The sequence below is a fragment of the Eurosta solidaginis genome, chromosome 1 (assembly GCF_040869045.1).
Source record: "Eurosta solidaginis isolate ZX-2024a chromosome 1, ASM4086904v1, whole genome shotgun sequence".
In the NCBI taxonomy this organism is placed as follows: Eukaryota; Metazoa; Arthropoda; class Insecta; order Diptera; family Tephritidae; genus Eurosta; species Eurosta solidaginis.
The window spans coordinates 77,979,308-77,992,551 of NC_090319.1; the positions used below are offsets into that span (position 1 = coordinate 77,979,308).

The 13,244-nt window shown below is 35.7% G+C and overlaps 2 protein-coding genes across 3 annotated transcripts in view; one reads left to right on the forward strand and one right to left on the reverse strand.

Annotated features, from left to right (window-relative positions):
- Med (Smad/Smad4 homolog Medea) overlaps nt 1–8,028 on the reverse strand; it is an 85,648-nt gene extending 77,620 nt beyond the window's left edge. For both annotated transcript variants that reach the window (XM_067758512.1, XM_067758511.1), the window contains exons 1-2: nt 6,905–8,028; nt 6,533–6,804 (exon numbers count right to left, since the gene is read on the reverse strand). In XM_067758512.1, coding sequence (XP_067614613.1) covers nt 6,533–6,804; nt 6,905–6,980 — 348 coding nt within the window. In that variant the 5' untranslated portion in view covers nt 6,981–8,028. The remainder of the gene's footprint in view (nt 1–6,532; nt 6,805–6,904) is intronic.
- Nucleotides 1–13,244, forward strand: part of LOC137235618 (uncharacterized) — a 200,563-nt gene that overhangs the window by 123,557 nt on the left and 63,762 nt on the right. The window lies entirely within an intron of this gene.

The following is a 13,244-nucleotide window of genomic DNA, read 5'->3' on the forward strand; positions in this document are numbered from 1 at the left end:
TGTCTTATTTATTGGTAAATTAATAAGAGGGTCAATAAATAGTCCATTTTTCTTGGTGAAATTAAGTTTAGCGTTCCTATTAGGCCATAATAAATAATAAAGCCTAAATCAAAACAAAACAGCAATCAAACAAAAACCGATTTAAATGAAAAAGTTGATCCAAAAGAACTGAAAATAAGCAATGTACAGTCTAGAGCAAATGGTGTGATATTAATCGAAAGTGAAAACGACACGGAAAGAAATAAAATAAAATGTGCAATCGAGGACCGTATTGGTGAAAAATATGAAGTAAAAATACCCAAAATTATGTCTCATAGATTTGTAATATCGAGGATGAACTTTAAACATGCAGATGAAAAAATAATTGAAATGTTAAAAAAACAAAATACTTACATTGCGGATGGAAATCTGAAAGTTTTAAAACAGTATGAAACAAAAAAGCTCAATGTAATATACTACAATGCATTAATCGAAGCAGATCCGGAAACGTTCCAAAAGACTATCGCCGCCGAAAAAGTAAATATAGGTTGGGAAAAATGTAGAGTTTTTGATGGCCTTGAGGTACAACAGTGCTATAAATGTAGAGGATTCAACCACAAAGCCGCACAATGTAAAAATGAAGAAATCTGTGTGAAATGTTTAGAAAAACATAGTTCAAGGGATTGCAACCGAGAATTAACAAATAAATGTATTAACTGCATACGTGCGAAAGAAAGACTAAATATCGATGTGGACATTAATCATGTGACATTTAGTAAAAGTTGTCCACTATATGTGAATAAACTGGAAGCTAAAAGGAGAAAAAATGGTTACTAGCAATCAAAGTCAATAATACTTTTTTATGCAAATATACAAGGACTTATAAATAATAAAGCGGAGTTAGAGCACATTATAGAAGAGCATCAATACGATATAATAATTCTATCGGAAACTCATGTAACCGAAGACATAGAACTTAGTGAAATAAAACTACAAAATTTCAATAGTTTTCAGTGTGTATCAAGCTCTCGAAGAACAGGTGGCGTGATTATATACACGCATAAAGAAATTAAAGCGAATATTGTAGACTGTCTAGTCAGTGATATGAAAATATGGACATTAACAATAAAATGCATCGTTGATAACAACGAGCTGTACATCATGGGGCTTTATAGATCACCAAATAGCTCGGAACGTGAATTTTGCAACACATTTCAAGATAAACTGGAAACAATAACGGAAATAAGTAAAGATTTTATAATAGCAGGCGACTTTAACATTGACTGGTCGAAAGATAGTTTATACAAGCGAGAATTAGAAAGAATAACAAATGATAACGGTATAATGCAGAAAATGAACGAGAATACTAGAATAACTAGAAACTCTAAAACCTTGATTGATTATGTTTTAACGAATATACACAATCTGAGAGTAACAGTGCAGCATTCTCTAAAAATATCAGATCATGAGTCGATAGTTATAGAAAAACCTACTCGCGAAAGTGTAATAAAACCAAAGTACAAAGTAATGGAACAATTCCACTACAACCAGCGTGAATTTAATAGAATGCTTTTAAACAAAAACCTAAAACATAGTAACGCATATGATGTAAATGAAAACGCTGTTATTCTGGAAAAGTGCATACAAGATTTGGTGGTATCTAATACGAGAAGTAGAACGATTAGAAATCGCTCAAGTCGCAACAAATGGTTTAACTCAACGTTAAAGAAGTTAAAAATAAATAAAATTAGAGCATACCAAGCTGCGAGAGTAATGGACGATACCAATTCATGGTTAATTTATAAAAGTATATGTAAAACATACAAACAAGAGATAATAAAGGAAAAAAATAAATACTTTAAGCTAAAAATCAATAGCGCAACAAATCAAAAAGAAATGTGGAGAATACTTAAAAATTTAATACTTAGCAAAGATGTAAAAGAAATAAGCTCTATAATTTATAAAAACGAAGAAATAAGTGATGAAAATGAAATAGCTGATAAGCTCAATAAATACTTCATTGAGAGCATAGAATTAATAGATCAGTCAATTGATAAAGAAATATATATTAACAATATTGATCATTGTCCTGAAACCTTTCATTTTAAAGAAATACAAATTTGCGAACTAAAGGCAATTTGTAAAAAACTTAAGAACAAAAAGGATTGGAATAATGTGAGCCCAAAGATCATTTTGGACAACTGGAATGTACTTGGGCCTTTCTTAACAAAGTTAATAAATCATTCATTAATGAGCGGAGTATTCCCAAATGAATGGAAGGACTCATTGGTAGTGCCAGTTGAAAAAATCGCTAAAACAAAAAAATGTGAAGAGTTTCGTCCAATAAATACTCTTAAGATATTTGAAAAAATAATGGAAAGTGTTGTGAAAAATCAACTACAAACGTACCTAGAAACTAATAATATACTGTCTCTAAACCAGTCCGGATTTCGTAAGAATCATTCATGTGAAAGTGCAATAAACTTCGTCGTAAGTGAGTGGAAGAAGCGTCCACGAAAAACAATAATAGCAGCTCTATTTCTTGATTTTAAAAGAGCATTTGAAACAATAGACAGAGGTATTCTAATAAAAAAGCTGTATATGTATGGAATAAGAGGAAAAGAGCTACTTTGGTTTAAGGACTACCTTACAAATCGTAGACAGCAAACGAAAATAAAATCCACAAAATCAAGTTTTTCATATGTGAATACAGGGGTGCCCCAAGGATCTCTTCTGGGAGCAATTCTGTTTATAATTTACATAAATGATATAGAAAAAGTGATATCAAAATCCAAATTGGTAATGTATGCAGACGATACATTGGTATATACAGAAGCAGAAACAGTGGAAGAATGTAAACGAAAGTTAGAATGTGATATAGATGAAATTATGAAATGGCTTAAAATGAATAGGCTCAAATTAAATGAACAGAAAACAAAAGTAATGGTGATAAATACAAATAGCGAAATAAATTTAGAGATAAATAATACTAGTATTGAGCAAGTAACCAATATGAAATACTTAGGTGTAATAATAGACAATGAGCTCAAATTTAACAATCACGTGGACTATTTGTGTAAAAAGGCTGCAAAAAAGATTTACTTCTTTAGAAGAATACGAAATAAATTAGACACTTTAACAGCAATAAAAATATACAATACAATCATAAAGCCACATTTTGAATACTGTTCCACAATTCTGTACACATCTTGTAACCAATCACAAATAGGAAGGATACAGAAATTACAAAACAAATGTATGAGATCAATAATAAAATGCCACAAATACACCCCAATAAGTCACATGCTTGAAACATTGAAATGGCTAAATATTGAGCAAAAACTGATGCTCAATACACTAATAATGATTTTTAAAATTAAACAGAACAGGGCGCCGATGTATTTAACAAGTTGCATTCAGTATGTTAGAGATACACACCAATATGCTGTGCGGAATGCGAATGACTTTCGACTAGGATTACAGCGGACTACTGCAGCCCAAAACACATTATTATATAAGGGCCTTAACATATTTAACTCGTTACCTGATTATATCAAACGAGAGAATAATATTATGAATTTTAAACGGCTATGTATAGATCTTATTCGAGGCTAAAATACTTTTTATTACTTTTTACTTTTTATTACTTAATATATATATATATCATACACGTCTGTGAATTGAAAATGAATTTGTGATATTTAAAATTTATTGTGAAATCAAAAAATATGTAAACATATTAATAATAAATATCAATCTATCTATCTATCTATCTATCTATCTATCTATCTATCTATCTATCTATCTAGACATTTTCAATAAATTTTTGTAGCTACATGCAGGTCGAATTATGAAATGCACGAAACACTTCACTGTTTATGTCGTGATTTTAATAAACACTGTAAAAATTTAGACGTCTGCGACTCCTTTCTTGGTATTAAAAAATACCTTTTAACTACATTAAATTTGTAATTCGAAATGAAGCAAAGAACGCTAAACCGTGATATACTGTTCAACCCTCTGTTTCAAATTTGAAGTACCAGTTACTTGAAACTTGTTTGCAAAATTGCGCTGTGATCATTATTTTTATATGTATGCAATCAAATTTACTCTGTATAAATTCTATTCTGTATATATTTTATCTACTATTAATTTGCTTTATTGTCAATTTCATAAATTATTATTTACTAGCTCCTTCATGAGTACATTTTAACACATTTACAACATTTTAACTTTTGCTTACTTCTAAGTTTTTAATTGAAATTGTCAAGCGTTTAATTCAATACTGTTTAAATATTACTTTAAAATTGATGATTGCTTATGTTGTTTATATCGTGTACTACATCTGAGAATTAAGTGTCGGTATATTTGGTCTGTATAATTGTTTAAATTGTACTGATAAATAAATAAATAAATAAATATTGATTATATTGTTGCCAAAATGGGCAAAAAATTGGATTTTGGAAGAGATCATGTAAACTTATTAGTAAGAAATATAAGTTGAAAGTTTATAGATCCCTCATAGAACCGCACTTCTTATATTGCCCTACAATTTTCTTTATTGCCAATGAAACACAAGTAGACAGGTTACAAATTATGCAAAACAAAGCTATGAGATTTATATTGAAAGTGAGGTACGACACATTCATAAAGAGTATGATTGATGCACTAAACTGGTTGAGTGTGAAACAGTTGATATTTTACCATAGTATGAAATTTGTATTTTATATCAAGAATGGTAAATTGCCAGCCTACCTAAGTGAAAAACTTGTTTATGTGAATGAAACCCACTCTTACATAATCAGGGAAAATAATAATTTTAGATTACCTCTTTTCAAAATAGAAATGGACAAGCAAAATATATTTTACAAAGGCCTGAAATGTTTTAATGAACTACCTAATCATGTTAAAAATTGTGAAAACTTAAACACCTTCAAAAAAAGTTTATTAGAATATTGCAAACCCTTCCAATAAGATAAAATATTTTGTATCTGTATTTCATGTTACTGATCCCTGAGCGTACATGGCAATCCAAATAGACACAGAGGAACTTTATGCTTCAGGTCAAATACATATATCGCTCGCAATAAAATTGGGAGAGTTCCTGAAAATATCGTCACAGACAAACAGTTGGAGTGTTCATGTGGATCACGTATATTCCTACAAAAATAATATATTATAATTAATTATGTTTACATAAAAGGAATCTCATACATTCCGACACCCCAAATTCTAGAAATCCTAATATTATTAAAATGTGTTTATAATTTGTAATAATCTAAATATTAGACCTAAAACGCCGGAATAATAAATAAATAATAATAATAATAATATTTTGATTGATTCCAAGCAACAGGATAATACAGGACATACGCATCGCATAATTCTATTTTCTCACTCTTCACTTGTAACTCTGTTACTAGCTTCTTATTTATCAATTCATCAAATGACTGTTGACCAATATGTTCTTAGAGCTTATGCCACAGTTTCACGATATATCGTGATTACATATCAATGCTGATGGTAGCATAGCGACAATTTAAATTTGATTCAATACAAACTACACTACTTTATATGTAACTAAAACCAGTTATTTGTCGTGCATACTCTGCAATAAGTTTGACTATCCTTAAACCCGTCAATGAAAACTGGGTTATCTAGTTTTAGGAACTTTTCGAAAAGGCAATTGGGCTGAGCACGCTACCCCAATGATTGTGGGTTTAACTATCAGTCAAAGCAACATCTAAGATTTAGAAAAACGCAGATAACGTTCGTTATAAAACATGTAGGTCCCGTCCCGGACTAAAATCTCCGGAGGTTATCCGCCTGCATCTGTTTTTATTTTTTTAAAATAACATTTCTCATTTGCTAAATGGTCACTCGCTCTTGCGACTAATTTAAATTTTTGAATTCAGCCTATCTTTAAGATCACTTCCACGAAGAACAACAAAACATATACGAGATTTATTTTCTCAACTGCGTTTCAGAATCAACGTGACGACAATCTTTATCCTTATATAATTAGCCTTATACAATTGTGTGCCAAAAATCCTCCGCATTCATGGTAGCACCCGCAATGTTTAGTTGCCTCGCTAAATTCTCGAATTTATGAAAATGAGCAATCACATCTCTAACCGTGTTCTTATATCTGATATAAGCCAAGCAATCATTTTGTACAAAGCCAACCAAAATATCCAAATAGTAAGATAATTAGTACACGACAAAAATTTGATACGTATTTAATGAATACCTTTTATTTAAACTACTAAAATTGCAATGATTTACATACATTTGAATATGCATCGATTGTTATGATTTAATGTATTTCAATAATTCTTAATATTTTTTATAAGTAGGTTTTAAGGAAACGCGGATAAAAGCTAAACGCATTCAAAAAGATATATGACGGTTCGCGCCCTGATTGAATACCATTCAATAATAATGTCTCACTCAGTAAAATGAAAAATAAAATTGATAAGTACAACTGATTTCGATGTTTCAACTTTTTTAGGGATGCCCTTTTATATACACATTTCAGATAGAAACTACGCACCTGCAATCGGCCATCCAGTGTACGCTGAATAGTGACACATTTGCTGGGATGCGCGCCATTAGTAGTTATGGCTGTTATCAACGAATCTAGTTCATCCCGCTTTTCTTTTAACTTTTTCACCAATGATTCAATAGCGCGTTTAGCGAATCCTTCACTTTCACCACCTTGCCGATGGCACATAAGTGAATGAACAATGCTTAAACAGGCATCCGCTGATGTGGGGGCATTAGATGGGGGTGGAGGCATTTGGACCATATCACGTACAATTAATGCTGTAAGTATAAAATGATAGAAATTAGTATGTTTATAATATTATTTGCTTTAATACCTGCACATATGATATATAGTATGTAATGCCTATATTGGACTTACTGTCTTGTGTCGGCACGGGTCCATATAGATGAGTTGCTGCACCACCAGCACCGCCTCCACCCGCTAAACCCACCATACCTGCGTAATCCTGGGGCACACCCAGGCTGCCCCTGGCATCCACTTTGCCGGCGTTTGGGCTCTCGCCGTCACAGAAAGCAAATCCAGATGACGACCACAAATTGAAGGCTTGGGTAAGGCGGACACGTAGCCGCCACCAAGTCCAGCCGGAAAAATATTTATTACAAATTAAATATGATAAAAATCGCGAGGTAAAAATACAATGAGAATATAATTGCGATTAAAAATGGATCAAAGCAAGCGCATACAATTGAAACTCCTGTTCTAGGGGTTTCTTCTTTAAATTTAATTTTCTTCGGTATGCGAATTTATGACAGCCAAAATAAAACGTGAATATGTTACGGAGTGTTGAGAGCAAAATGTGGACTTTTGGGTGGAGCCCTCTATTTAATGAATATTTATTGACTGGTGAATAGATGCTTGATTGCGTCTTTATTGTCCTTTACTGATTTTATCGTCTTTTTTCTTTAGTTTTTCCTTAGCATAGGTACCAAACTAAGTTTCTGCCGACATCTTCCCAATTTTATTGGTGATATTTTGAACAATCATACACACATGCACCACTTATGCGCATACATATAAATATAATTATGTATAAGCAAAATTGTAGGCTAAAGTTCTATTTTTATTCACATTTGATGGTAACGCAGCTTGTGGCCATACGTAAACGACGCCTACCTTGCGGTTTAATATAAGTTTTTGCAAATTTTATGTTTTCGGTGAAATATTGCTGTTTCTTTGCATTCTCACATTTCCAAACAAATTTCTTTGTCCATTGTCGCGGTTATGTCGCAGGTCACTTCCGTCTCACTCCTCCCCATCACTTAATTAACCACAATTGAATAGCTAAAAATTTCCTTAACATTTTTGGTATTTTTATGCGTTTTACTACCGTTTATTCTTGCTTTTTTAAGTTTATTTAATATGCTTTTTTATAAAGCCAAAACTAAACAATTTTTGTCATTTTAACTGTGCTAATTGCATATATTTCACCATTTATTTTGTCACCGCAACAAATTTTCCGTGCGTTTCTCAACGAAGAAAATAAATATGGCGCCAGTGAAGTTTTTCATGACTGTCTATTTTTCGGAAGCGTACAAAAAGAATTATTCAGGATCGTAGTAGTTACCCCGTTGTAGGGGCTTCAACTTACACAGGGCGACAAATTCTAGACCCAAAACGACTATTTACTTTTCTGATGGCTCTCGGTACGTTGAACATGAATCCTATGCCAGAATTTTAAAATTGAAGTAATTCTTTAAATTATCTCACAACTGCAAAAACACACCCAAAAATATTGGAAGTGGTGTCAAAAGTTGCGGACCCAAACCCAAACGCGAAAATTAAAAATTTTACTTACATATGTTGTTATGGAATCGCATTTACAGTGGAAGCAGTAACGAAGGCGGTTGGCAATGATGTGGTGGTGCACAGTGGCTAGTCATTGTCGGCTGGAGCGGGTCCTTGCCAACCTTACTGTTCCTGCGCCATAAACAGAAAAAGTTCCTATCATGCCTATCAAACTCATGCTGTCAAATTCAAAAAAAAACCGACAGAAGCGCAGAGACCGACTCAAAACGCTTATAAATTCAAACTAAAACAACATCCGGCCGAACCATATGTAACGGACAGACCGTTCACATTCAAAATTCAAATTCAAAAAAAAAATATCTAACGCAACAAAAAAAAATTTACCGAACCGGAAATGACCGGTTACCACAAGATCAAAATCAAAATAAAAAAAAACGCTGAAAAATAAAAATACAAATAAAAGGGCCGTATACATAGAGGGGCGCCGCGGGTGTTGTTGCGACGCCCGGTGCTTGTCCCACCCTCAAAAACCATGGCCACCGACGCACCTAAAATTTCTGTGGCCCCTTACCTGGTAACCCTACGTGCCTTCTAAATAAATGGCGACGCCAGCATTCCCATTTTAAATACTAATTTATTTATAATTCATTTCTATTAACGTATGTAAGCAACAAAAAAAAATAAGATAATGCCGGTTTCTTAACCAGGGCTACAGCATTGTTAAACTACGAATAGCTAATTACACTATGAAAATGTAGGTAAGTGTGTGTAGTGTATGAAGTGAGAAAAAAAAATGATCCAACAGATCACACTTTATTGGGCCGAAATCGAAACGAAATCTAATATGAATACTTAAGTTTGACTAAGCTTGTTCTGTTGGGGGTTCTTTTCTTTTCTCCTACTTTTGCTCGTAATATTTTAAATTATACAATTATTCATGTCTCCCTTTTTTTTTTTTTGATAATCGTTATAAACGCTATGTGTGAGAAAAATATGTAATTAAATGTACTTATGTATTGTAAATATACTACCTACGAAGTAAGAATTTGGTTGACATTTTTTCTTTTTCATTCACATTCACAAAGTTCGGATACAAATTTCGATATTTGGGGGCTCTCTTACAAAATTATTATGTGGTTGTGGTAGAACTTACTTTTGAGTGTCACAAAATATCAATTTGGTATAATGGCATAGTATAATGAGAATAATATGTAATATGTACTAAGAAAATTTGTTATAAAAGCAATAAAGATCAAATTGTGATAGTACTATGTATTATATGCACGTATATTATTTTCTTCTGGTTGTTCGAACGATATTGCTAGCAATATTGATTCATATGTATATATATATATTGTATTTGCATGATATAAGAAAAAAGTTTAAATCCTTTATCCAATTCGTGCATAATCGACCAATGGCTGCGGTCGCAATTTTTTTTTTTTCTAACAATTTATGGCTGAGCTCCAAAAATGGATCGCTAAAACGTTTCACGTGATGAAGACGGCTTATTATGAATAAAATTTATAGAGCTAACTTCAATCATTTTAAAGCAACAAAATATATTATTAAAATGATATAAAAAATGTATGCCCTTTGTTGTAAAGCTAACAATTTCAAGTATTCAATAATAAAATTTGACGGGAAAAATCGACGCTTGTTAAATGGTTCAACCCGACTGTATAAAACCCTCTAAGTACCACTTAGAAGTTTCTTTAACTACCCTGCAAAAACGCTCTCGTCATTCCACGTCATTTGACTAGCTACTATACAGTCATAGGTTATATTCCTAGTCGCATTTGCATGGGTGTGGGTAAGTTTTATGACGAAAATTTTTTTGTAGGGTAATTATTTTGAAGTTCATACATGGCTGGTACTTACATGGCCGCCAGAGTACGTACCGTGGGCCTCTGCCGGCGTGGTTACTGGTGATGTTGATTTTGCTGGTGAAATTGACGCTGTTGTTGGTTTTGGTGCGCGGTCTTGGGCGCGCTGTGTTCGTACTGTTGGTGGTTGTTGTGCTCTGGTCCGAGGTGATCAAGTGAACCTGGTGGCGATAAAGCTTCGTGCTGGCCTTTACGATCTGGATGACTCGGCCATTTTGACGTTAGTTGTATTACGCGGCAGCGTACTGCTGGCCCTGGAGGCGGAATTGGTGGTCGGACGCTTTTTCGAAGGTGGTAGGGTACTTCGTAACGTAGAGAAAGGGGTTTATCTTCGGATTGCAATGGTTCTCATCAACATTTAGCTCAGTGCCGTCCGAATCCGTATCGGAATCACTAACACCTTCCTCACTAAGTGTGGCTGTGAAACGCCGACCTACTTCACTAGATATTATATACGTTGCGCTTGTGTCAACACAACACCACCGTGATAAGGTTTATTCCCACTTGTTTGTTCTTCTAGTAGTTGGGCCTGCAATTCCTCGTTGCAGTCTTTTGGTTCTTCCACAATGCTCGTTTGAATACGTGCACAGCCGGCTAGGGTGTTTGGCGACTCGTTAAATATAAGTGGGGATGTGCAGTTGACGTAGCAATAATGTTAATAAAGCAGTTGGCGCCTTGCTATTGAAGTTGTGTCAACTGATGTTACACGATCCCTTTATTTTAAATATCGCCAGGCCGCCACAATTTTAGCTGCAGCCAATCACACTTTTTCCGAAAACTCAATGCCAATTTTTTTCTCTAGTGATGGACGGTCTGTTTTTTTCTTGTTTTCCGATACTTTTTATCGCAACTTTCGCCCCTACACTAGGTGTGTTCGCGCGAACACGCTCCCAAGTGGACCGTAACCGTAGACCGTAGCAGCAGACCCTAACAAACCTGCTTCGCTTTGAAGACCTGGCGATGAAGCGAATAGGAAACCGGATCCGCTGTGGAAAGCCACTGCCAGGCGCCTCCGATGCCAATCAACGTGGGGCACGACTCACCCCTGAGATAAGAGTCTCAAAGTCCTGCTACGAAGCTAGCCGGGCAACATAGGTCCATTAAAAAAAAAAGCTTAAGTCAAGTGGGGAATTAATTTTGTTTCCTAGTTTAAAAGGGCTTTGCGGCAATTAGACATTTGTTATGGAGAACTCGTCAAAACTCCGAAAGATGATTTCTAGTGGTTATCGCCCCCACAGAAAGGCAAAACAAAAAAAAAAGGTGTAGACATTTTGATATGGAGAACTCGTCCAAACTCCGAAAGGTTAGTGGTTATCGCCCCCACAGAAGACCAAAAAAAAATTTTGGGTAGACATTTTGATAAAGGAGAACTCGTCCAAACTCCGAAAGGCTAGTGGTCATCGCCCCCACAGAAGGCCAAACAAAATTTGGATACTCAATGGGAACGCTGACATCTCCTGTTCCCCGAAGGCACTCGGGCTCCAAAACAAAAAAAAAATAAACACAAACTCATTCATTATTGTCCCTAGTGCTCCCAACCGCATCGCATAAGGGGGTCTTAAGGACCGGCCTCTAGGACTGGTTGGGGACAGCAAGAGGAGCCACTTTGAATCCCAGCTCAACCCGTCACAATCCAGGTGGTATTCTATGGTACCACCTGAGACGTGGGATGAGCTGGGGTCCTTCTAATACACACACACACACTCTCACACCGGACAACACAAATTCGGCGGATAAATAAAAAACAAAATTACTTTACAAAAAAAAACCCAATTAGCGGACATATATATACCTAGGCCGACTAACGGACAACATTCCGGCAAACTAAAATCCCACTTACAAAAAAAAATAAAGTGCATCACCGGGTGAATACAAAGTCCGGATAACTTGACGTGAAGTCTCGTGACGCTTTCGACTACTGCCCCCAATGACCAGTCCGGACAACCTGATTCGTCAACCATTCCACCGCAATGCAGGTGGCTGCTTCTGTGGCTGCCCACCTCGGACTGGTGGAATGGTCAACTTCACACGTTGCCCGAACTGACCACTGAGACCAGCGCCTCAGGTGCCACGTTGGGCGCCATCTGTAATGGCGCCCTCAGCAACTGTCAACGATGATCACTCCGGACAACTTGATCCATCTAACCATCCCACCGCAGGTGGCTGCTCCTGCGGCTGCTCACCTCGGACTGATGGGATGGTCAACTTCACAAGCTGACCCGGAATGACCAGCGCGACAGCGCCTCGGGCACCAAATCCCGTTGGGCGCCATCTGGTATGGAATCGCATTTACAGTGGAAGCAGTAAGGAAGGCGGTCGGCATGATGTGGTGGTGCACAGTGGCTAGTCATTTTCGGCTGGGGCGGCTCCTTGCCAACCTTACTGTTCCTGCGCCATAAACAGAAAAAAGGTTCCTATCATGCCTATAAAACTCATGCTGTCAAATTCAAAAAAAAACCGACAGAAGCGCAGAGACCGACTCAAAACGCTTATAAATTCAAACTAAAACAACATCCGGCCGAACCATATGTAACGGACAGACCGTTCACATTCAAAATTCAAATTCAAAAAAAAAATATCTAACGCAACAAAAAAAAATTTACCGAACCGGAAATGACCGGTTACCACAAGATCAAAATCAAAATAAAAAAAAACGCTGAAAAATAAAAATACAAATAAAAGGGCCGAATACATAGAGGGGCGCCGCTGGTGTTGTTGCGACGCCCGGTGTTTGTCCCACCCTCAAAAACTATGGCCACCGACGCACCTAAAATTTCGGTGGCCCCTTACCTGGTAACCCTACGTGCCTTCTAAATAAATGGCGACGCCAGCATTCCCATTTTAAATACTAATTTTGTTACGGTCTGCTGCTACGGTCTACGGCTACGATCCACTTGGGAGCGTGTTCACGCGAACACACCTAGTGATGTGGCGAAAGTTGCGATAAAAATATCGAAAAAGAAGGAAAAAGGCAGACCGGCCATCACTAGAAAAAGATTGAAAAAGAGTTTCCGGGAAGATAAGTAAGTGAAAGGGCGTAAAATTTTTGTGATCGAAAAACATCC